Here is a 26,229-nt window from a genome sequence, read left to right on the forward strand (position 1 = left end):
TGAAAGTCAGGTCCTTGATCCTTCTGTTTATACCAACATCCCTAAGCACCAGGTCACTATAGGAGACAGATTTGGGATTCCTATGTCATACAGAAGTTTTAGGAAATTTAACTGTAGTATTGATTCTGGACACAGAGACACAGGTTTTCATTTTCATATTTCCAAAAATCAGGATCTGTCTAAAAGAATTTTAAACATCTCTAAGTTAAAGTGTGTTTAAAACAAAACAAAACAAAACCCCAAACCCTAAACCAGGTTCATTTATTTTCTTTTAGCTATCCTAATTACCTCCATGCTAAAGGACATCAATGCTGAAGAGAAAGATACAATAACATTTGAAGTTACCGTTAACTATGAAGGTATCTCATATAAATGGCTCAAGAATGGGGTAGAAATAAAATCAACTGACAAATGCCAGATACGAACAAAGAAGCTCACACACTCCCTCTCAATAAGGAACGTGCATTTCGGTGATGCTGCAGAATACACTTTTGTTGCTGGAAAAGCAGCTTCGTCAGCCACTTTATATGTGGAAGGTATTTGCTCTCTTGATTTGTATATTTAGTGACTTACAGTGGCTTAAATAGAAGTATGGCTCTCATTCTATTCCACCTTTCCACAGCTCGTCACATTGAATTTAGGAAGCATATTAAAGACATTAAGGTTGTGGAGAAGAAGAGGGCTATTTTTGAATGTGAGATTTCAGAACCTGACATCCAGGTTCAGTGGATGAAGGATGGACAAGAACTTCAGATTGGTGACAGGTAAATGATTGCTTCTACACCATATTGCCTTTTGTTATATATTTTCTCCCAGGAAATAACTTGTTCACTTTTTTTTTTTTTCTGATTTCATTAGGATGAAAATTCAGCGTGAGAGATATGTCCACCGTCTCATCATTCCTTCCACAAGAATGTCTGATGCTGGTCAATACACTGTAGTAGCAGGTGGAAACACATCCAGTGCCAATTTGCTAGTGGAAGGTCGTGACATTCGTATCAGAAGCATCCGTAAAGACATTCAGGTACAGCACACACAGGAGAATAAATATTTCATAACTTTATCATTCTACTCAAATAATCATGCAAAGGAAGAGCAACAATATCTAACCTGTAAAAGTCCTAGGAGGACAAACTGTAAATGTAAGGTCAGAGCATTCCTCTAGGAAGGTTTAGTGAAGTGTGAGAGCATTTGTAAGTACAAATGTTATTTGTAATATTTCTAATACTTGTTCTTAGGTCATTGAGAGACAAAGAGCTGAAATAGAATTTGAAGTTAATGAAGATGACATTGAACCACAGTGGTACAAGGATGGTATTGAGATCAATTTCCAGTATGAGGAAAGATACAGTTACGTGGTGGAACGGAGAGTTCATCGAATGAGCATCTTTGAAACCACTTACTCTGATGCTGGAGAATATACTTTTGTTGCAGGACGTAATAGGAGTTCTGTTATTCTCTATGTGAATGGTACGTATATCCAAAACCAATATTTTGACTGCATTTATTACCCTTTATTTTTCTGATATTTATATAGCTTTTCTCAAGTTCTAACCTTGGAAATAAAAAATAAATCTAAAGGGAATCTTGTCTACAGAACGCTGCCAAAATCCTCATGTGCCTGGATGTTTTTTGCTCTACTGAAATAGCTGTTTAGCTGCTGAAATGCGGTGACAGTTCTTTTTCCCTCTGTATTTGTTTAGACCAGGAAAGTCTGAAGTCCAAATAAAACTAATTTGCTCATATGGACAAATACACCTTGACAGAGGGACCAACCAAGCAATCATTGGAAGCATTTTGCCAAAAAAAAAAAAAAAAAAAAAAAAAAGCCACTTATTTTAATGCAGCTAGTTCTGTTAAGACAGCTGCTTCTATATCATTCTTGCTTCTACCAAGGGCAGATTTTCATGAGCAAGCAAGATTGGGAACAATAAGATTAAAATTGGAGATTTCCTTGCTAATATTTTTGAAGCCCCAGTAAATATAATTAATAAGATTTTTCTGTCTTTTTCTCCCTCTCTCTCCTCCCCTTCCCCTTGCCTCCCAATTTGCAGCTCCAGAGCCACCCCGGATTATTCAGGAGCTAGAGCCAACCACTGTGGAGTCTGGTAAACCTGCTCGCTTCAGTGCTATGATATCAGGCAAACCCCAGCCAAAAATTTCCTGGTACAAAGATGATCAACAGCTTTCTCCAGGTTTCAAATGCAAATTTCTTCATGATGCGCAAGAATATACTCTATTGCTGATCGAGACTTTCCCTGAAGATTCAGCAGTGTACACCTGTGAAGCAAAAAATGACTATGGAGTTGCTACAACTTCAGCTTCGCTTTCAGTGGAAAGTGAGTTTCCTATGCTCACAATGAGCATGTCTATGAAATGACATTGTCAGTAATTAGTTGTATCTGATCTTCATCTTGAAAAATGGCTTCTTTTTTCTTATCCTTTAGTCCCAGAAGTTGTTTCTCCTGAGCTAGAGGTGCCAGTGTATCCACCTGCTGTCATAATACCACTTCGTGATGCTGTTACATCTGAGGGACAATCTGCTCGTTTTCAGTGCAGAGTTACAGGGACAGGTGGGTTTAATGAAGTACTGTACAACTTTTCATCTCAGAATTTTTTGTCTTCAACTCAGAAGAAATGCTGTGCTATATGTGCTGAAATCAGTCTTTCCCTAGAGGTACAGTTGTCTGATAAATACACACTGCAAATTCTTACTCATTGACGACTAGCTGTTAAGCAAGTTATACATCATAGGTGGTAGCAAGCATGGAAATTATATTCTGTCTTAAAAAATAAGTATTTCTAAAAATAATATCTAGCACATCTGATTAAAAAAATAAATGTGTCTTGGAAACTTTGGTGTTTCAAGTTGTTTGCTACCTGAAGTTGTTTGCTTCGGGGTTTGCTACCTGAAGTTGCAAAACTTTGTCACTGCAATAACATGCAGACTTCTTAAACAGAATATCAAGAGAGAAAGCCATTATCCTGTTACATGAACATGGCAAAGTTTCTGATGTCACACAGCATCACATCAATTATCTAAAGAAACAGACCAAAATTGTACTTTGATCATCCTATTATTGCTGAGTACTTTTACAAACTCTAAACTGCCACTGCATTATTTTGCTAGCTTTAAAATGATTTCTAAATCTTTATTCATTGTCTTCTTAAGTGTAGAATTTTCCTTAAATAAGTTTTCTACTTTTAAGTAAATAGGATATCATCTTAAAATTTAAATAATTCCAAGATAATTAAAAAACAAATCAAACTACATTCCTTCACTTCAACAAATGGTCTTGAGTATGATTAGTAATAAAATTTTCACATGGCAAAGTGTAGAATAAGATCTAGTTCCAATCCCAAAGAATTTGCAATGATTTTATTATTTTAAAGATAAATAAAATTCCAACTTAAGAAATAATCTTGAGTGATATCTGCATAAAAATCCACAATAAATTGTTAGCACATGTGTAAGTATATATACATATATATATATATACACATATATATATATATACAGGCAAATATATAAAAGTTGCATTTCCATCACTTAAAGTCAAAATTTAGTTTTGATTTGTTTCTCCTTTTAAAAAGGCTGGAAAAATCTGTTTCTGCCACAAAAGTGATGATAAACTCAGAAAATACATATTCAAGAGACTGATCTGCCCTCTGTGCTAAGCATGCTGGTTTAACTTTTTTTGAAAGAACTATATTTATGTGAAAGTTGTAGCACAGAGCATAAGGAACCTTTCATCTAACTCCCCTTTATTGAATACCCAAATGGATTTGCATACTGCTCACTTGTGTTATGAAAAACGTAATTAAGTAATACACTATTAAGAAACATTGTTTAATGGTGCATGTTGCAGCTGGCTGTTGAAAACACTGCCTTTTTCTTCTAATGACAGTAATCACACTATTTGTGTGCGAAAAAAAAAAAGAAAAAAAAGAAAAAAAAAAAAGATTCATAATGTAATATAGTGCCAGGTAAAGAAGCAAACTTCAAAGTCTGTTTCATTCCTTTTCTTTTCCAAGTCTATGAAATCTATAGAAGTAACACTTCTTATTTAGGACTGTTACAAAGAATCAAAGACAGGATATTTCTGGAGAGATATGATATGTAAAACTTACAATATTTGCAATAAAAAAGGCAATATATTATTCTTCTTAGTAAAAAAAAAAAAAAAAAAAAAAAAATTATAACCTGTTTAATCAGGCAATTGTAGCATAATCCCTTTTAAAAAATGTGACTTTCATTAATTTTAGCAGTAGAAAAATATTTTTAAATGTATACTTTAAGAGAGGAAAGAGAAAAAATGACTTTTATTCAGGACTATAGCCACACTAGAATAAGTTTTCCCATACAAATATTTTCAGAGTAGAAATCAAAACTTAAAAACCGCATAGGCCATTTTCCAGTGATCGTATGTTATCAGTGTAATGCAAGGCATATTCAAACCGATACTTGAGATTGAGACTTCTCTTACAAATAGAAATATAAAAATAGTATTTATTTACAAGACTCTCATCATAACTTACAGATTTTTTTTTCTTTCTGTTGGTTGAGCAGATCTGAAAGTCTCTTGGTATAGCAAAGACAAAGAGATCAAGCCATCACGTTTCTTTAGGATGACTCAGTTTGAAGACACTTACCAGCTGGAGATTGCTGAAGCTTATCCAGAGGATGAAGGAATCTACACTTTTGTGGCTAGTAATTCTGTAGGCCAAGTGACAAGCACTGCCACATTGAAGTTAGAAGGTACAGTGTACAATTAAAGACGTCTTGTTTAGGTCATGTTCCAATACTAATCTTAATATACGCTGATGATATTTGAGTCAGTCTGTTGTCTTTTAACTCAACTAATTGCTACCATTTACAGTGTCCACAATATATGCATTATGCAAAGGAAAAAGTATTTCACAATTTTGCAATGTTCCATTCACATGACCTTTTCTTTCTCTCCAGTATTGTAATCTGGCATGCACCAAACATGGTAGTAATCTTCTCTCTAATGGAAGTGCTTTGTTTACACATTCTTGCTTTTGATTGTGAGGAGGACCTAAGAAGAGATATTGTGTAAAATACATTACTTCAAAAATTTTGAAAAGGATGTGTACCAGCCTTGGGAAGCTGAAAAGATGTAGTTCACATTGATACATAGAATGGTTTGGGTTGGAAGGGACCTTAAAATCATCTAGAAATAAAAATTGATAAAACATTCATCAAAGTTTTAGAGCAGAAATATTGTTGGGAGAATCTGATATTTAAATTTTATATCGTCCTTGATATTACTTAACCATAAGCATTTTCTATGTTTTTGTTTTTGTTTTGTTTTGTTTTTAACAGATTTTTTAAATGATGCATTAGAATAATTGATGTTGTTAAGTTGCAAGTTAGAAAACAAAAAATCTTGAATGAAAGAGAAAACATAGCATAGAGTAAGAAATTAAAAGTTGGCATGCTTCTTTTCAGGATTTAAAAGGGTTGAAGAACTTACAACAAAGTCCCATTGGCATGTTTCTTCATCTATTTCACTTAAGGAGGAATCTATTGGCCAAAGGCCCACCTTTATCCAGCCTATTTCAAGCTGCAGGGTATGCAGTGGGGAAACAGTCAGATTTCAAGCTAGAGTCTCTGGCATGCCCAAACCAGAAATCCAGTGGTTTCATAATCAACATCTCATGTTACCAACAAAAGACTTAGTTTTCCACTTTGATGAGTCTACAGGTGCAGCTATGCTCATAATAGTAGATGCTTTCTTAGAGCATTCTGGCCAATACTCTTGCAAGGCAAGAAATAGTGCTGGAGAAACAACTTGTACAGCTACACTTACAGTGACTGAAGAAGGTAAAGCCCCATTTTTATTTCAGAGAGAATCAGTTTGTTGTATACCACACTTCTACACTGTTACTAATGTTCTTTCTTCATTTCACAACTTTTCTTTAGCAGCTAATGTTATTAGTACCTACTACCTGTAACCCACACACTCTTATTTCTTCTGTTTAAACTATAACATATTTGAAGATTTTCAAATTTCTATCTTGATGTAGATCAAGAAATAGAATCATTTTGCTGAAAGGGTTCAGATTTTTTTTAAATGGAATTACGTAATGGCTATAGCATTGACTGAGGTATTTTGCATTATCCTGTAGAAAAGAAAAAAAAAAAAAGAAAGAAAGAAAAAGAAAATACCTCCTTTAAAAGTTCCATACTAAGTTATCTAATACTGAAATTCACAAGTGAAAGAAGAAACAAGCATCAACTGTGTATCAACTGCATGACTAGACTAGGCATCATTTGTCATTCACATCTGTGAATAGATATTCTTTCTGTCAAGAGCATAGTACATCTGGCATGCTGTTTTCAAGTGAAGATCATTCATTTTCATCCTCCATGCTGTATGATTTTGTTCACATCATGGCCCAGAAGTTCTTTAGATACTAATATTGTTATTTTTTGTTACTTGATTACACAGTGCAAGCCCTAGATAGGAAAAGTTCTGGGAAAGATGTAAAAGAGTCTATGCGGTCGCAGGCTATATCAGAACATCATGTTGCTCCTTTCACAAAGAAGAATGTTACAGCTTTTCAAAAAGAATTTAAATCAGTGCAACAACCATCACAGGAATTGAGTGTACAGGTTTATGAAAGCATATCTGAAAGTTTGACCATGAAATCTACATCACTTGAAGAAACAGAAGCTATGCACAAAACAATCCTTTCCCAAACATCTCAGGACACCAGAATCTCTATGGCCACTGCTCAGGAATTGAAAGATGTTCCTCCAAAGATTCTTCTGCAACTCAAAGACTTAACCGTGAAATCTGGTGACATTGCTCAGTTCATATGTGCCTTAGAAAATGAATTCTTCTCCGAGTTTCTTTGGGCTCATGAAGGTGAAAGGATAGAAGTGTCTGAAAAACTGAAGATATCACAAAATGGAAGTGTCCTACTGCTCACGATCTTAAATGCCCAGCTGACAGATCAAGGACTGTACAGTTGTACTGTATATAATAATCACGGAGGGACAACAACTACTGCAATACTAACAGTCAAAGGTGGTTATCTGACTTTAAAAATTATGACTTACCTTTTGCAACTTCATTGTCACAGCCTATAGGTCACTAATATTTCTTTAATTATCAGCATTTAATTGAGAAAGCTCTAGTAATAATTCTTTGGGTTCCCACACGCACATACATTTATGGCTCTATTCATAAGTGTTGTAACTTCACACTTCTTCCCAGTATGTAACAGAAGTCTGTGGCTTTTCATTCCTCATATCCTTCATGATGTGCAATGAGATGTAAGGTAGAACAGGCTGGTAGGAAATTCTGTATTTTGAGAATTCCTGAAGATGGAGTTTAAGGGAGATAGGGATGTCAGGTAAGCAATATTAAACTACTGACCATCATTTCAGATTGTAGGGGTCCAACTTGTTTCACATTAATCAGGATTGTAATTTGCTTGAAAGGATTAATGGGTGCAGGTTCTCTATGACTGCACTAATGGATTGTCTTTTTCCTTTCACTTGCCCTGATCTAAGTATTTATTTTTGCCAAGGCTCCTTTCACTTCTTCCTGACATCAGCATATTAAAGTGTTAGTTGAGTTATTAGTGAAAACTCAAAAATGTATTATCACTACAATAGACAGGTTATAGTATTTCTGAGCTTGAAGGAATCAAGAGCAGAAAAATAATGAGGAAATTATTGATGCAGTAACATTGATTTGGCTCTTACATACTGACATTTCTTTAATCATTGCTGAACTGTGTGTAGTAGTTTACATAATTTTCTGCTGCTACTTTTCTGCAGCTACATCTGCTGCTACATTGAAGCTCTAAAAAAGTGAAGATAGGTGTGTATTAGGCCTTATGGACCCAATCTTGGTCCCATGAAAGTCACATAGACTCAACTGGGACCTCAGCTTAGCAGGAAAAGAGCTCTTAAATGTGTAATCAGTCATATTTAATAGCCTTGTGACACTAATATGTTAGACATTCTTTTCAGTACTAATTTCTTAGTGGCTTGTTTTCTTGGCTTGTTTTTCTTCCCCACCTAAATATAAGGATGCTTTTTATTCCTGCAAAACATCTGACCTAATCCTTTTCCTAACTTTATTCTTACCTAGCTAAAGAAGCACAAGCCAAAGCAGTAACAAAAATTACCCTTGAATCAGATACTAAAAGCTTTAAAGCAGCCAAAGATTGTCAGTTTAAAGCATCTGAAGTTAAGCAAGAATCATCCAAGAAAACCTCAAGCTTATTTGTATCTACCTCCCAAAGACTACATGAAGCTGAGAAGCAAAGAAGCAGAGTCTACTATCCTGATGTTGTGCCATGTGAAGACATTGCAGAAACTGATGCTAGAGCACCAAAGTTTCTTGAAACTCTTCCTTCAGAAACCGTTGTAAAAGAAGGAGATGATGTTTTACTCTTTTGTATAATGAAGGGTGTGCCTACACCTTGTGTGGTCTGGCTGTGCAATCAGCTAATAGTTGAGGAGTCTGCATTGTGTTCCTTAAAACATGATGGGCCACTGTGCAGTTTAAGATTGTTGAAAGTTGGTCAGAACCACAAGGGTATATACAAGTGCAGAATAGTTAATCCTGCAGGACAAGCCGAGTGCAGCACCCATCTGAGAGTGACAGGTTGGCAACTGCATGCTCCTTCCAAGTATCGATTCCTCTTTCATAACATCATTGCATTACAGTACATTCATTCCCTGGGAGATGATAAAGAACGAGAAACATCTCATAAGCCTGTGGGTTGCTGAATGTTTTCTTCAGGAATTGAAGGCATGATAAAGGCATGTTATATTAGAAACCTTCTCCCACCCTTCCAAAAAACAAGCAAATCTTGTAGAAAAGTATACATTGCAAACAAGTTTGAAAGCATTCAATTACTCTGTTTTCAAAGTTTATCAAATATTTGAGTGGTTTGGCATGCATTTATGTGTATTTATGTGTGAATTTCTGTATCTTTGCAAGAGAGAGTGAATGTTTTTACTTCCTAAAATGTTGGCTGGTACATTCAGCAATTTTAGCTCAAAAAAAATATATATATATTTTTTTCCTAGCTCCTGAAAAAATTATTCATGAGAAGCTAGAGGAAGAGATTGAAATGGAAGTGAAAGGTACAGTCACTAATAATGTTACACTGAATAAGTAGTTACCAGTATTTAGTAACACTGTGAAAAGTGTTTATCTGCTTCTGTGTAGTGTCTGATGGGGAAAAACAGACACATTTTAAAGCATATCGGAACATGTTGCATGTTTGTTTTGATATGCAAAAGATTACCTGCATTATAAAGTTATTTAAGTTTTAAATTGCTTAAAACTTCAAATTTATAATTTTGCAGCTATATTCTGAACTTTTACTTCATGCTTTGCAGCTATTCACAGAGCTTTTATTTGTTCAATTTCCTTTTGAACGCATGGAATAGTTTACTTCAGAAGGAAGCTATATAAATTTTAATCATATTATTTTTAAGCAAGTTATCAACCTAATCTTAATCAGTTCAATGGACATTATCAGATGGATGAATTCTACTAGAAAGCATTTGTTGTTTAGGATATGTGAAAGCTATACGTTCCCATTGATTCCTTGCACTTCATCTACGTACATTAATTCATCATTATACATCTCTTACCCTGGCTTGCAGATAGCATATGTGGTTCATGTTGCTTGCCTTTTTTTTTTTTCTTCCCTGTGCATAACACTGTGAAGTTAGTGGCTGTATTAGTTCGAATAAACGCCTTCTCATTTCATGTTAGCTAATTACTTATGTTTTTTGTATATCTTTCAAAATATTTTTTCTCAATTGTTTGAACATTTAATCTATAAACAGAAGGGTCAGAAAGGGCGTTTATTCTACTGTCTGCAAGTCAGGTAAGATTTTCTTCTTTGCTACCCAAAGACACACAGCTTTTCCAGGCAGCAAAAACATACACACAGAAGAACGTGTTATTTTGAAATTCATTTTTGCTTGTTCAAGAAGAAATTTCCACAGTCTGAAGAAAGAAAAGACAACGAACGATTTTCGTGTCAATCTTTTAAACAGAGCAAGGCGTTGCGTTTATTCGAACAAATATGGTGAGTGAATTACTTTTTTTTTCCTGGGTGTGTGATGAAATGTTGCATGCCCATTTTTTAATTCAATATATTGCTATTTAATTTTTTTCAATCAGATAGCAGGCAGAGTGGGGCATGCTATAATCCAATCTCCTTTTCTTGCAGGGCAGCACAGCAAGTTGAACCTCGAGGGAACTGAGGCAGCAGCAGTGTTGGACTGTCCCCAGAACTGCAAACCCACCTTCATGCAGGGCCTCAAGTGTAGGTCTGTTTTGGAGGGGGACCCTGCTGTCTTCCAGTGCAAGCTGGTGGCCTGCCCGCCACCCCACATGGCATGGTTTCACAACAACCGGCCAGTCCACCAGGACTGCCGCAAAGTGATTCGCACTGAGAGTGAGGAGCACATGCATAGTGCCAGCCTGGAGGTGCGGGACGTGCGAGAACATGATGCTGGCAGCTACAGGGTATTTGCTATTAACAGTGAGGGCTCAGCTGAATCCACTGCCTCACTGCTAGTGGCACGTAGTGGTGAGCTTCAGGGCTTGGGTTGCAGGGGGAAAGTGGAGTTGATGCAGGAGAGCTGGGAGTGCCTGCTACAGCAGCGGCAGCAGGACCGGCTGCGGGTAGTGCTTCGTTGCACTGGTTCACCCTTTGACAAGGGGCAGGAGGCTGAGCAGCTGCTCCAGAACCTCTCCCCAGCCCAGGGCAGGGTACGAACCATCCGTTTCCAGAGGTTGCCACTAGTGGGATCTCATCGTCTAAGGCCAGCATGTGGTGGGGAGCAGAGAGACACAGTGGTGAATGCTTATGAGCTGTTGGATGAGGAAATCCGCTGGAAGCTGCAGCGGCTGCGGGAGGCAAAGAGGGCAGCACTGAAAAAGAAGCAGGAATCCTTCGTGTCTGTGCCCCAGGAGGGCCCTCCTGGGAAGCTCAGCCCACCTGAGGCGCCCGGCAAGATGGATGGCTCTGAGTCCTTCAAGGTACAGGTGATGGAAGGGTATGGTAGGCCCAAGGCAGCAGGGAAGCAATGGCAGGCACCAGGTGGGCTCCTGGAGCCCTGCCCACCTCTCTTCGTCCAGGAGGTCAAACCCCAGGAGGCTGTTGAGGGGCACAGTGTTACCTTCTCCTGCCTCTTCCATGGCCGCCCACAGCCAACAGTCACTTGGTACAACAATGCTGAGCCTGTGGGGCGCATCCGGGGTACTGCAGTTCACACCACAGGATGCCGTTCTACACTGACCTTCCCATCTCTGCTCCCACAGCATGGTGGCACAGTCACCTGCGTGATCTTCAACCCACTGGGCACAGTCAGCACCTCAGCTGCACTTCATGTGAGGCAGCAGATGCCAGCCTATGAGGCCATTAAGGAGAGGGAGAAAGAGAAAGAGAAAGAGGAAGAGAAGAAAGAGGAGGAGGAAAAAGAAAAAGAAGAAGAGGAGGAGGAAAAAGAAGAAGAGGAGGAGAAGGAGAAAGAAGGGGAGAAAGAGAATGAGGAGGAGGAAGAACAAGAAGAGGAGGAAGTCAGCCTGGCTTTTGCAGTGGAGCAGGGATTGCCAGATACCATTCCAGACTCAGACCTACTGTCACTGCCCGTGGAAATCAAAATCACTGCCCCCACTCCAACACCAGAGCAAGACACAGACACGAGGGAGACCACACAGCCCTCTCCAGATCAGGCTGCACCTGCCATAAAGCACAAGTTCAAGTTTTCATTTGATGTGGGAAATGAGCCACCCCAAATGGTGGCAGAAGCCCCAGCACACATCCATTGCTACGAAGGGGAGGCAGTTGTGCTGGAGTGTACTGTGTCTGGGCAGCCTCCACCTGTTGTGACCTGGTCCCAGAACAGCCAGCATCTCTCTGCAAGTGAGAGGCTTATGTTTGAGGAGGGTGACAACGGCACTCATCGCTTACACATCCGAGGGGTCTCTGTCTCAGATGCTGGGCTGTATTGTTGTGTAGCCAAGAATGTGGCTGGAACAGCCCAGACTGTCTCTGAGCTGACAGTGCAGCCTAGTGCACACAAGTTGTATAGCAAGAATGGAGGTACTGAGGAACTGCCTGGCATGAACCATACCCTGCAACTCCAAGGCCTCAACAAACTTGGGAAGGAGGAAGAGGAACAAATCACGTGCTCCAAGGAGGAAGAATCCCATCTGCTCTGGCCCTTGCAGTGGTCTCCATCTTCTTGTGAACAGGTGGAAAAGAATTTCAGGGAAAGTAAGATGGAGGAAACAGTGGTGCTGGATATCATGGAGGTTTGTTCGAGGCAGGAAATGGGTTATACAGAAGAGTGTGTGAGGGATACAGATGATATGTCTAAGATGAGGCAGCATAGGGGAAAAGCAGTCTCTGAGGAACATGGCTTTGGAATTGATGCCACTGTCCTGCACCCAAGTATGTCCAGGGAAGAGCATGAACTTGTGGCCAAGGACTCAGGTCACTTTTCAGAGGAGCTGGAGGTTGAAGGAGACAAGCTGGCACAACATACAGACAGTCTGTCCTGGGAATTCTTGAAGTCACCATTTATAGAAGTGAAAGGGCAAATGCCTGCCTCTGAGCAGACTGCTCTGACAAGTGAGTGTGAGGATCCACAGTTTTTCATTCCTGTATCACCACTGGTGCAAGAGGAGAGTGACAGCTACTTGGAGGAGAGCGATGCACCTGCCTGGGAGGCAATGCCTTCTGATGGATCTCCTGTAGATGAGCCAAGTGTGCCCCACCTACAGGACAATATTTCAAGCACACCCACAAAAGAGCCATTAGGCTTTTATAACTTCTGTGCAGAAGAGCAGCAGGAAGAAAAGGCTAAGCAGCAAGAGAGATCAGTAGATATTGAACAGAACATTGAGGTTGATGACCGTCTTCATAAAGAAGAAATGATTGGTGTTGGGGATGCTGCACACTGGGAAATATACAATGATAGACAAGTGCTGCAGGAAACAGAGCCTGACAAAGGCAACTACTCTTTGGATCTAATTCTTACTCCTCCTGGCATAGAAAACACTGGTCAGGATTTTACTGAGGAAGCTGAAGTTCACCCAGAAACTCATTTCAAAGAGCAATTACTGTCATCTGAGACCAATGATACCAGTACCATATTTGATTTGAAGAAGTTTGTGGAGCCTTTCCCAGATAAAGAATCTGTGGACACAAAACAGGCACAACCCCCTGCAGGTTTGGAGAGTGTGCAGCTGGGAGAAACTGGGCCCATCTCTCCTGTGCACAAACACGAAGTGCTTGTGGAAGAGATTTCTCTAAGTGAGGAGCTGTGTCAGAGCTATAGGATGCAGCAGGAGGAGGTCAGTGCCCAGGAAGAAGAGCAGCCAACAGAAATTAGGCAGCCTCATTTGCGAATCCCCAGTGGGAACCTTGGCAGCATTGCACTGTCTGCTGAAGAGAGGACTTCTGCTGAAGAAATTAATGAGTCAGAGGCAAATGTCTGTGGGGAGGATTCACTTGAGGGACAAAATCATAGTTTTCTGGTGCAGCCCACAACAGAGTTCCAAAGGACAGTACAGAAAACACATGTGAGAGGGACTGGGGAGAGGCTGGGGTCAACAGACACTCAGACTGACAGCTTCATCAGTGACTTGAAAAAAGCTGCACTTGAGAGGAAACCCCAACCTGGGCATAAAACAGATGAGGAAGATGGCTCTGGGGTAGATAAGATCTTTGAGAAAGTAGCGAGCAGTTCCACTTGTGAAATAGAAAGCACAAGTTACCCTGAGGAAACAGTCAGAGACATCCATCTAGAACCAAACACAACTAAGGGTTTCTACTTTGGGCAACTCCAACTTGGTTCAATAATGGATGATTCTGTGGCACAGAAGGAGCAAAGTAAGGAGTGTGGGGGCAAGAAGAGGACTCCAACTGAGAAAACCTCTGAGAACAGCTTGGATAATGAAGGACTATGGGAAGATGTTTCTGCAGGTCCAGAGCCCAGTGCTGTTCAAGCCATAGAGTTGCAGCCTGACTTCTCCCTGGCCAAGTATTTAAGGTCAGCGGGGATGCAGGAAGTGCCAGATGTCAAAGGCACAGCTCAAAAGAAACAGCGAGAAACCATCACTTCCCTGGAAGTAGAGGAGGTTACCTTCAGCATGGTTTATGACTATTACAACAACCAGCAGGAGCAGGCCCGGCCCTTCTCTCCTGAGTCAGAAATGTCCATAGAGCTAGAGAGTGGGAACGGAGAGGAGTCACCTGATTCAGACCACTTCTACACACCTCCCTCCTCAGTGGAGATCTTCGAAACTGCTTCATCAGCATCCTACCACACACCACTCAGCACACCTGAGCGCTACTCCACTCCATCTGAGGGCTCAGAGTATGGCACACCACCTGAGCAGTACTCTACACCATCTGAGGGATCAGAGTACAGCATGCCACCTGAGCACTACTCCACACCATCTGAGGGATCAGAGTACAGCACACCACCTGAGCGCTACTCCACACCCTCTGAGGGTTCGAAGTGCAACACACCCTCTGAGCGCTACTTCACACCCTTCGAGGGACCCAGCTCTGCATTAGGGAACAGAACACCACCAGAGCGTTACCGGACACCCACTGGAGAGTATATGGATGCCCTGGCAATGTTTACTCCCTGTGAGGAAAGCTGTCAGACTCCAGACCACTCATGGGCTGAGGTGTTTAGGACCCCCCGTGAAGCCATAGAGCCATCAGGCAATGAGATGCCACCTGCATTCCTCAAGGCATTGAGCAGGAGGAGGCTGTACAAGGGCAGCACGCTTAGTTTTGTGGCTGAGGTGGTGGGTGTGCCTGAGCCAGGAGTGAAGTGGTATCATAATAAATCTCTTCTGGAGATGGATAAGAGAGTGCGGATAGAGAAGGATGGGAACAAGTGCATGCTGGAGATCATGAACATCCAGAAAGACAATGAAGGACAGTATCTGTGCCATGCGGTGAACATTGTCGGGGAAGCTAAAAGCATTGCACAGGTGGAAGTTTTGTCTGAAGATGGGCGATCACTAGCACTGCCACCCCCTGTCACCCACCAGCATGTTATACACTTTGACCTGGAGCAAAACACATCCTCACGGTCACCTTCACCACAGGAAATCCTTCTGGAGGTGGAGCTGGATGAAAATGAGGTGAAGGAGTTTGAGAAGCAGGTCAAAATCATAACTAATCCTGAGTTTAGCCCAGATAAGAAGAGCATGGTGGTTTCCCTGGATGTTCTTCCACTTGCCCTGTTGGAGCAAGTTTCAGGCTTGGCCTCAGAGGAGAGTGAGGATGTGAAAATTGATTTCCAAGTGACAGAAATGCCTCCCCGCTTTGTCGTGCCCTTTGCAGATGTGGAAGTTACAGAAGGTTCGGAGGTAGTCTTTGAGTGTGTGGTAACAGGTACTCCTGTCCCAGTAGTGCAGTGGTTTAAAGGTGACACCTGTGTGACAACCGCCTCAGGGAAGTATGTTGTAAGTCAGAAAGAGGGACTTCACAGTTTGAAGGTCCTTAATGTAGGTTCTTCTGATGGTGGCTCGTATCACTGCCAAGCGATCAATAGGCTGGGAGAAGCAATGTGTAAAGGCTCCCTCATAGTCAGAGCTCAGCAGGGAGCAAGTGCTAAGTTAAGCAGTGAGGCAGACATGAGCAGTGAAACAGAGAGGCCCCAGAAGTGTGACTTGCTTATGAGTAAGACTGTGTCCCCAGGCAACTGGTCAGAAGTAGAGCTGGAATTTAAACCACACATGGAGAACTCTGAGAGAGCAATACAGCTGCTTGCAGTGACTGAACAGGAGCAAGAGGTGGAGGGGCAGAAATGTGTCGATACTAGTTTTGATGCGTTTGGAGAGACATCCCAAGAAGAACAGATTGAGTTTAAAGCAGAGGACTCAGAGAGCTGCAGTTTTGAGTTCCAGGCCACAGAAACCCCTCCCAAATTTCTGAGGCTCATTTCTGACTACAGTACATTTGTAGGTGCCTCAGTTTGTTTCCAGTGTCTTGTGACTGGTTCCCCGTACCCAAGTGTTCATTGGTACAAGGATGAGATATTGTTGGAAGGAGACAGGTACTATGTGCAGGAAGAGCAGGGGGGTTCTCATAGCCTTACTATTGAAAATTTGATGCAAAGTGACAGTGGGAAGTACAAGTGTATAGCTATTAACAGGGCAGGAACTGCTGAGACTTGTGCAGTGTTAACGCTATACTAAATGTCCGTAACTTAGAGTCTATTCTGAAACACTAAATGTTGTACACTGTTGTTCGCTACAGGTAAAAATGCAACAATCATTTTAGGGGCATTGATTTTCGTCTCTTTAGGGGTGAAATTCACTCCACATGGGCATGTTTCTATCTCACTTAAATTTACTTTCACTGGGGAATTTAAGTGAGATTTATGGTGTGCATAAGTTTTACACACACTTTCTGTACTGAGGTGCATTTCAGATTCCTCCCAAGCTCCTTACTCGTTCTTGTAAAGATATTTTAATTGACATTCATATATATAGGAATCATTTGTATAGTGTACATACCCCTGTGTGTCTGTAGCCATGCAATTATTATTTTACGTAGGCTAGAAATCACCTAAAAATGCTGAATTTACTTTTTTCTTGTAATCTAACAGTATGGAATACTGACTTAGGCTTGCTTTTTAGTTTGGACATAATTCCATGAAATAACTCCTTAAACTGGTATTTCCCCTTCTCACAATGTTGTGCCAGAAAATGTGAGTCTCTCTGTTCAAATCCTGTGTCTACAGTTTCTGTCATTGCAAAACTCTTATATCCATTTGTCTCACTCTGTTGACTCATGGAATCCTTTGATTTTTTATTTATTTTTTTAATTCAGTCAAAGAAATTATTCTGTTGCAAAGAAAAGTGATACAATGGGAAGAGAATAAAAGTTTTGCTTTAGTAGAGACTGGACAGGATTTTTACTCTATTACCAAGTAATAAACATAAAAATCTATTTTGTACTGTATCTTTAAAAGTTAAAGAGAAAGGAGAGGGAGCTTAATAAATCCATCATGTAACTGTAAATTCATTAATATAATTTTTTTGGCCCCATATGCCAGTGTCATTCATAGGAAATACATAGTAGTAAAAAATAAATAAATAATAAAAAAATATGCAGTATTCTTGTTTCACATTAGAACTAAATCTCTACAAATTCTTTCTTTTCCATTTCCTTTTTTTTTTTTTTTTTTAGTAGTAAAAGTTACGTGTGCTGTTTCAATATGACCAGAAGTAAATAGAATACATTCAATTGTTACCTGTGGCATTTTCTCAGCATAAAATATTTTTACATTAATGTTCTCAGTGTGAGTATATAATTTTGTATTTAAAAATAATATTTAGGAGGAGGAATCAGCTGTAGCTGACATAATTAAATCAAAACTAAATTAATCTGTCTTACATAAACAATGATAATTTGATTAAGCAGGTTAAAAGTATCAGTTATTAATATTTATCAGAAGTTAAATAACTGTAATGCATGTGCCAGCTTTCCAGTTGCAAATGTTCCAAAGTGAAACCCTAAACAACCCTTAGCAAAAATTACTTTTACTTTAATTATTTGTTTATGATGTTCACCACATTATTTACAAATTGCTATCTGTTGCCTTGCAAACTTCTTTAAGGAGAATGGTGATTTTAAGTGTGAGGGAACTATTACTACAGTACAGCCAGCTATGTTCATGCATGTTCTTGTTTCTGAGTTTGACATATCCTCACAATGAGGTCAGTATGCCTCAAAAACTCAATCTTTTAAGATAATCTCATCACTTACTTTGAATAGTCATTTTTGTTCAAAAGATACACTTTCCCCAATTCTGCTGCCCAGTATAAACTCAACTTGTAGGAGAGGCAACTTCTAGTGACCCAGTATGTGGGCAAAATGACTGGAGTGGTTAGGTTAATGCCATTATGTCACTTGGGTTTCTTCCCAGTCATGACCCCATAAAGAATATTTATGTTGTTAATAAGTGGAGAAAAATTTAATTTTTTTTAGGTAACAGTGGTAGGAAAGAGAAGTGGGAGTGTCTGACCCAACATTGTGATGGGAGTTAATTGCTTCTTCATCTGTCCTTATCCATTCCTTGTGCAGATGTGTAACACTAACTGATTCATTAGGCAGCAGAGGTCCCTAGGGAAGTTGACAAGAATTGTTCTATGCTATGCATTAGCTGTGACATGAGTCTTTTAGGTACAAAGTCAATGAGGCCAGAAAGCCTTTGGTTAGGCCCTAAGCAGTTATGATGTGTGTTTAATTTGCACATAAATTAACTGATTTTTTTTTTAGTAGAAATATGTCTACTTCAAAGCCTTGTATCCAAACAGGTCCAAGTTCATAATCACATCTGAAATATATGGCCAGGCATATTTATCTATATCTGTGCAGCAGTGTTTGTGTTTTTCTGTAAGCTTAAAAGTCTGATTTTAAGTTTCATACATTAGCCAGGAGCACTATGTTGTGCTTGTAAAGATAGAAAGCCTGACTTAAGATACAACAGTATAAATCTGGAATAATTCTAGTTTAAATAAACTTCCTCTGGGGCAACGGGTATAGCGTTAAGCCATGTTTGATCATCTCCCTTCAAAATGTTTTGCTTTCAAAGGAATTAAAAATATCACAATTTTATTCTCAGGTTTAATGTCTTCAATTTTACAAGTCATGTATCTTAAAAAAAAAAAAAAAAAAAAAAAAAGGTGAATTATGTTATTATGTTTGTCACCAATGTGTAAATGTTAGCATGTATGGCTAATTTGTGAAATAAATATGTAAAATATTTAAGTCCATCACTTCTTGTACTTTATTCATTTCACAGACATAGCTACAATATAAAATAATCTGTATTTTTTGTCATAAATATGACAAACATGAACACAAATAAGTGCATTAATTTGTACTCCACTCCTGTATATAATGTCTTCCCATGTCTGTTATCATAAGTTCCCTTCTGCAATTTTTATACCTTCTTATGGGCCCTATTTCAATTGATCATCCTCAAGTTCACTAGCACATTATATTTCTGAGGAAATTGCTCTACTGGTTTAATGAGGCTGTTAGTTAATACTAAGGGACAGATGTAATTTATTTTTTTTTTCCCTAAGTGTCTCTTCTGGGCAGGTGATCACTGTACGCACTGTGCTATGTCAAGTACACTATGATGTTTGTTTTTAGCAATTATTAATCTTTCTACAATGAGAAATAATTACGTATGGCATATTCTGTTCTTTTCCATAGCTGTGAGGACAACAGGATTTGATTTCCAAAAGTTTTATTTGTGTTGTGCTTTTTCTGGATAGCTTGTTTTGTTCTGGGAAATCTCAGAATTCACTGATGTTTCTAGTGTCTAGGATCTGCAGAGGACAGACAACATGTTCTTTCCATGATGTCTGTTTCCTCACATTTCAAAATCACCATTAGAACAAAGTGGTTCATCATATAACTGTCCAAGTTCACAAAGGCAAGAAGAAAAACTTTGAAGTGCTCTAATGTATTTTTCTTGGGTATAATATTGGTTTTAATATGCAGGATAGTGCTAGGGAGGGGTTTAAAAGCAGAAAGGAAAATCAATGACATTAAATCAAGAATGTAAACTCATGGTTTTAGTAATAATGGTGTTATAACTGCAAGGGTCTACTGTTAAAAAAAAAGGGGGGGGGGGAGAGGGGCAGGATAAAGCTGGTAAGGGAGTGGAAATATCTTGTGTTAGACAAAAAACAGAGTTGAAAGTAGTGAAGTAACTGCGCCAGAAGAAAGTCTGGTGTGCTGTAAAGTTTGTCATATTTTTCCAGAACTAAATCTAACAATCTGTTTTTTTTCTTGGTGTTTTAAATTAAAACAGCCTTAGCACTGTTCTCCTGTACTTGTTTGTATGACTGCACATATAAGTATCTATGGCACATACCACTTTAATTATATTTTTGAAATGCACCAATGTTGTGTAACTGTTACTTGCAGCGTACATTGAATACTACAAGAGGTTATGACTAACCCATACTGTGATGTTAGTTTTAAAGAGAAGCCCATGTTGATCAAGATGGTAAGTTCATAAGTAACCTAACAGCACACTGTGTGTGGTTATTTATGGTAAGTGTGTATTTAACAGAAGGAGGACCTCATGTTCATTGCTACCTACTGCACAGTATTAAGAAAACCTCCACATACACAAAAATAGTTGCACTAACAGAGTTGCATATTACTCTTCGCTGTTTATTGCTACCTTCAAGTGGTCACTTCAACATTCTAGTAAAACTAAACTAATTTTTTTCCCATACAGACTTCTCTAGTTCTCTTACTGTGTCTTCTGAGGAGGGAAGAAGTGAAGGCTACAGCAGCAGCTTTCAGTTGCCTGATAGAGAAAAAACACTTGAATTTGAGCCTGAAAAAACAGTTTATTCCAGCCAAACGAAGATGAAAATGGAGGAGGGGGGCAGTGCACCTGTTTTCCTCAAACAGGTCTCAGATGTTGAAGTCTGGCAGGGAGATGTAGCAAGGCTTTCTGTTACTGTTACTGGAAGTCCCACACCCAAAATCTTGTGGTTTTTCAATGGTGTCAAGCTAACCCCATCCACAGACTGTAAGTTAGTGTTTGCTGGAAATGACCACAGTCTCATCCTCCCGTATGTGAGCATGCAGGATGAAGGCAAGTACACATGTATGGCCAGCAATGTACATGGTGAGGCTGAATGCAGTGCCCACCTCCATGTGCGGCAACGGGTACCTGGGGCTCCTTGTTTTGCCAGGGCACCAGACAGTGTGCAGTGTGCTCCAGGTTTCACCGCTGTCTTTGAGTACATCGTGGCTGGGGAGCCATGCCCTAATGTGGAATGGTTCAAGGGGACCAAGCAACTTTTCTCTGATGCACGTCATTCTGTGGCTCACTACCCTGATGGCTCGGGCTCCCTGACGGTGTGGGAGTGCATGGAGGAAGACACTGGTCTGTACACATGCAGGGCAGTGAGCACCTTGGGTGAGGCTGCATGCTCTGTCGAGCTCCTTGTGCTGCCCGAGGAACGTGCTGTGTGTAGGCAGAGCCCAGCCTTGCAGCACTCTGCAGTGGCAGAGGACCAAAGTCCCCTCTCCTATGAGGAGGCCAGCGAGCTTCCCACTGTGAAAGAAGCACTCAGTCTTGAGGCCATGAGGGAGCCCAGGGCTTTCTTCCAGCTCCAAGTAAGCCAGGTAGAGCACATGCTGCCCAAGGAGAACATCTTGCCTAGCCTGCCAACAACCTGCCTTGCTGTGCAGAGTGTTGAAGAGATGCTGGCCCAAGCAGCCACAACACAAGAGAACAGCAGACTCCTGGCAGAGTCACTGCAAAACCTTCCTACTGGCCCCCAAGGTGCAGTGCCTGGAGCAGCAATTGAAACACAACTGCCAGGCTGCCTTGGGACTGTGGCTGCACAGATGCTCTTGCCCAAAGAGCGAGTCATCCCTGAGGAGGAGGAGCAGATGGCTGTCCTGGAGACAGAAGTTTCCCAAGCCCTTCTGCAGGCGTCAAGCACCACCGAGAGTTGCGCCATAGATGGTGACCACTTAAAAGTCCTAGAGGGCTTCCAGGCAATGAAAGGTGAGCTAAAGGCTGAACCCGGATTTCCCTCTGAATTGGCCTGCACTGGGAGTCAAGCTGTTCCCTTGGAGAACGTTTCTGCCCTGGAAACAGCAGAGGAAGATTTTGCTTCAAGAATTTGTGAGGGACAGGCTATAAGATTTCCCTTACTGCTAGAAGAAAAACAGTCATTGGAGGAAGAACATGTTGTCGATCTTGCCAGCCCACTTAGGCAGTGTCCAAGGGTAGAGAGACAACCACGTGAAACAATGTACACTCACCAGCTCCAGGCAAGCCAAGTCCTTACCAAAGAGAGCCAGCTCACTGATCAGGTTCCCAAGAGCTGCAACCTCGACATAAAGTCCCAAATTAGAGATGCACTAAAAGCTGCAGTTGTAAGTGAGCAAAATGTCTTGTTTACAGAATGGTTGGCTGATAAAGAAAGCATTGAAGTAGAGACAATTAATATCACCAAGGAACATAAACACACTTTGTGCACCTATGTTGTGACCACAGGAGGACTCACTCCCATAGAAGTCCCAATCTCCCTGGCAGAAGTCAGCATTGAGACAGCTGACCAGAAAAAAGTCTTGAAGGAGGCTTTCTATTCTCTTATTTATGAAGAAAAACATCTCTTAACAGATGAAAAATCCAAAGCATTGCTGGTCCATCTCCATTCACTTAACTCAGGAAAATCCTGTGATGAAACCTCTGAGCTGGAGCCCCAGCAGGCCGAGAGAACTATGGAGGCAGAAATACCCCTGGAGCAGCCTTTGCATGCAAAAGTAATCAATACTGTGACTGAACACAATCAAATCAAGGATGTAGGGGCAGCTGCAGCCACTGCTGATGTAGCCTCTGCAGGTGTTCCTGTTGAGAAACCCACAGAAATACTGAAAAGGAAGGAGAAAAGGGAAGAAATATTTGAGGAAGAGGGCAGAGGGGGTCTGGAAAACAAAGGTGGGAGTCTAGAGGATGAGTTGGGCAAAGAGAATTACCCTATTATACACAGCAAACTGGTCGATACTACTGTGGAGGAAGGGGAGAGTGTCAATCTAGTGTCTGTCATAACAAATGTCAGAGAGGTGAATTGGTACTTTGAGGGTAAACTGGTGTCTTCAGGCAACAAATTCAAGTGTTTGCAGGATCAAGATACATACACGCTAGTAATCAGCCAAGTGTGTGGGGACATCCACCAAGGAGAATACACATGTGAGGCACTGAATCAAGGTGGAAAAAGAGCAACAACAGCAAAAGTCACAGTTGTTAAAAGAGGTTGGATGATGGGGATAAAATTCTGCCTTTCTAATACACTGTTGTGCTAATGAAACTGCCCTACTCTGTCTGTCTGAATACAGATACAATACTAATATAATCACAACACTAATCAGAGGGTCCCCTTTCTCTCTGGATTTATGATCTCCTTTTATCACATTGCAGTCTGTTATTCTTGCATCACACAAGCAAGGTCAGGACAAGCTATACTGCAGTCCTGACTGCTTCATCCCATGATGAAGTTCACCTATACTTGCCACTTTTCTCACTTCTGCATCCAGTCTTCAGAGTCATTGCACTGTTTCAGCACAATTTCTTATCCACACCACCATTTCTTGCAGCTCTAAGATAATGTGTATATGTTTATATTGTAATATTACCACATTGCTATTAAACATTAGTTTTCCAGTTTCATCACTGTGTTTTCTGATGTCATTATGCACCATGACGCTGTCTGTCCACAGTTGTTTTTTGCCTTTACAATCACTTAATATGGATTGCAAATAAATAATGTTTTGTTTCAATTAGTCACTTCACTGTTACTTTCTAGAATGCCAGTATGCATGGCTTTGAATTACTCTCTGCTTCTGATTTCAGTTGCACCAATCCTGAGAAGGCGGCTTGAACCTCTGGAGGTGGCCGTAAACCACGTGGCCAAGTTTACCTGTGAGGTAGAGACTGCTCCCAATGTCAGATTCCAGTGGTACAAAGCTGGCCGAGAGATATATGATGGGGACAAATATTCTATTCACACCTCCAACTACCTATCTACACTGGAGATTCCGAGGCCTCAGGTTGTTGACTATGGAGAATATAGCTGCAAAGCTTCCAACCAGCATGGCAGTGTAAGCTCTACAGCCCTTTTAACAGTAACTGGTAAGTACAGAGTCAAAAGCACTTCAAAAAATGTCTTGGTATATTGTAATGCTTTCTGTGGGTTACCTACAAACATTTCTGGTAATGCTATTGTCATTGTTATACATAACGCATACCTAATTTTGATGAGCACAAGCACAGAGAAGGAATAATTTTTGAAAATGCTGCTTCTAGGCATTTTCTGTACCTAGTATGAAAAGTTTCAGGAGGAAATAAAAATGGGAAAAGACAGGGAAGAACTATGTTGTCTATAGAATGGGATTGCTTTGTGAAAACATTCTTGAAGAGAGTTTATTTTACTTCCAGACAACAAGCAAATGTGCAGTTTTAAATCTGATTTATTTGGTGTAGTAATCACTGTGCAATTACCCGACCATCTTACATTTATTCTTCAGTTATACTTGTGCGGCAGGCTGTGTGGCTATGCTTACCTAAACATCTGTGTGCCAGAGGAAACTCTGTGTGATGGGGGAATAGATCATCTCAAGCAAACAAAAGACAGTTCAAAAGTTATTTCATTTTACAAAACTTTTTTTTTGGTCTATTGATAACTATGCAATTATCTTCTTTTTTTCTTCCTTTTTTTTTTTTTTTTTGTTTCTTTTAAATATCTTTTGGACCTTTGTGGGTGCATTTTTATTTTTTTCATTCCTATTTTTCATTCTGTGGGAAGAGTCTTTATGTAGTCTTTGCTAAATGCCAGATGCTAGAGACTAAAGAAGGATACTCAAACTGTGCAGCATATGCAAACCTGTCTATCTTAAGGGAATCCTACACAAACATGTCACTCTTGGGAAAGGAAATTCTGTCTTTTGGTTTATTTTCCTTTGGTTTGTACATTGTTCCAGAGTCAACATGCCTTCAAGCTCTAGAGCAATATACAGACTCAAGAAGTACAAAACAAAAAGCCAAAATTCATAATCTTTTAACATCTCTTTTCTCCTTCACTGCTCTGGCCTCTTTTGCTTAAAAGTGTCTGCCCCCTCCTGCTCTCTGTCCTTGGGAAACTTGGAGAAACAGCTTAAGCTCTATTCTCCACCTCCAGATAACAATGAACCCCTTTATTTTGCAGAAGCACTTCCACCAACATTTCTTACCAGACCTGAATCTATCACCACTTTTGTGGGCAAAAGCGCCAAGTTCCTGTGTACTGTTTCGGGCACTCCAGTCATTGACGTCGCCTGGCAGAAAGATGGCACGACCATTTCACCTTCGGACCACTACAAGATCTCCAAAGTGGAAAATAAACATGTGTTAGAAATTTCCCTTCTCACCACCAGTGACAGAGGGGTTTATACTTGCAAAGCTTCCAACAAGTTTGGGGCTGACATTTGCCAGGCTGAAATGGTCATTATAGACAAGCCCCACTTTATTAAAGTTTTGCAGTCAGTGCAGTCAGCAGTCAATAAAAAAATACGTCTTGAATGCCAGGTAGATGAAGACAGGAAAGTTACAGTAGGCTGGACAAAAGATGGAAACAAAATCCCTCCAGGCAAAGATTATAAGATTTACTTTGAAGACAAAATAGCCTCGCTTGAGATTCCTCTGGCTAAACTCAAGGATTCAGGCCATTATGTATGCACTATCTCAAATGAGGCAGGAAGCAGCTCCTCTTCTGCCAGTGTCACAGTCAGAGGTAAGATTGTCCTAGGTACTGTTTACCTTTGCTCTTCTTCGGTTTCTGCTTTTTTCTTTTGCAGGCGAAGTCTTCTCTGGGGTGAAATCACACTGTGAAGTCTTCTGAGATCTTCCATCAGCTCCATTCACCTCTTGCTTTTTACCCAACTGTCTTCCGAAGCACTGTGTATTGCTTCAATATTTCTTCTGTTAGCCACATCCAAGAGTCACTCCTGCATGTAGGGGAGAGATGGTGGGAGAGGGCAAGAGAAACCACAAGAACTGCAGCTCAGCGAATATTATGCTGATCTTTTCTAAAGTCATGTTTTGTTTTTGCACTAGGAACCAATGTCTTAAAACTTTGTATTTCAGACTGCTTTTCTTTCCCTCTCCTTTTTACCCTTTTCCCTTCCCTCCCCTTCCCTCCCCTTCCCTCCCCTTCCCTCCCCTTCCCTCCCCTTCCCTTCCCTCCCCTTCCCTCCCCTTCCCTTCCCTCCCCTTCCCTTCCCTTCCCTTCCCTCCTTTTCTTCTGTTTTCTTCCAATTTTTAGAACCACCATCTTTTGTGAAGAAGGTCGATCCGTCTTACTTACTGACCCCAGGTGACTCTGCACGCCTTCAATGCAAAGTCAAAGGGTCACCTGAAATCCAAGTTACTTGGTTCAAGGACAATAAGGAAATCCGTGAAACCAAGACACACAAGATGTCTTTTATCAATTCTGTGGCTGTGTTAGATATTTTGGAGATGAAAGTTGATGACAGTGGAAGCTACTCATGTGAAGCTGTAAATGAGGTTGGAAGTGACAGCTGCACCACAGAAGTAGTTGTCAAAGGTCTGTTCTTCCTGCTACTGCCACTCACACTCTTGAGGAAAAA

General features: G+C 40.4%; 2 protein-coding genes across 2 annotated transcripts in view; both read left to right on the forward strand.

Moving 5' to 3' along the window:
• LOC309879566 (titin-like) overlaps positions 1 to 26,229 on the forward strand; it is a 246,514-nt gene that overhangs the window by 31,158 nt on the left and 189,127 nt on the right. Inside the window, exons 36-46 of the mRNA XM_082763383.1 lie at positions 276 to 536; positions 623 to 764; positions 859 to 1,024; positions 1,239 to 1,470; positions 2,055 to 2,339; positions 2,448 to 2,573; positions 4,571 to 4,759; positions 9,080 to 9,136; positions 23,459 to 23,737; positions 24,810 to 25,373; positions 25,905 to 26,186. Of these exons, the coding sequence (XP_082619509.1) occupies positions 276 to 536; positions 623 to 764; positions 859 to 1,024; positions 1,239 to 1,470; positions 2,055 to 2,339; positions 2,448 to 2,573; positions 4,571 to 4,759; positions 9,080 to 9,136; positions 23,459 to 23,737; positions 24,810 to 25,373; positions 25,905 to 26,186 (2,583 nt within the window). The remainder of the gene's footprint in view (positions 1 to 275; positions 537 to 622; positions 765 to 858; positions 1,025 to 1,238; positions 1,471 to 2,054; positions 2,340 to 2,447; positions 2,574 to 4,570; positions 4,760 to 9,079; positions 9,137 to 23,458; positions 23,738 to 24,809; positions 25,374 to 25,904; positions 26,187 to 26,229) is intronic.
• Positions 9,969 to 18,825, forward strand: LOC309879564 (uncharacterized protein). The gene is made up of 2 exons (XM_082763382.1): positions 9,969 to 10,095; positions 10,240 to 18,825. Exon 2 carries the CDS (start codon positions 10,320 to 10,322, stop codon positions 16,242 to 16,244), a length of 5,925 nt encoding a protein of 1,974 aa, XP_082619508.1. The 5' UTR covers positions 9,969 to 10,095; positions 10,240 to 10,319; the 3' UTR covers positions 16,245 to 18,825.

This window comes from Aythya marila, assembly GCF_965140915.1.
Source record: "Aythya marila genome assembly, chromosome: 6".
Lineage (NCBI taxonomy): Eukaryota > Metazoa > Chordata > Aves > Anseriformes > Anatidae > Aythya > Aythya marila.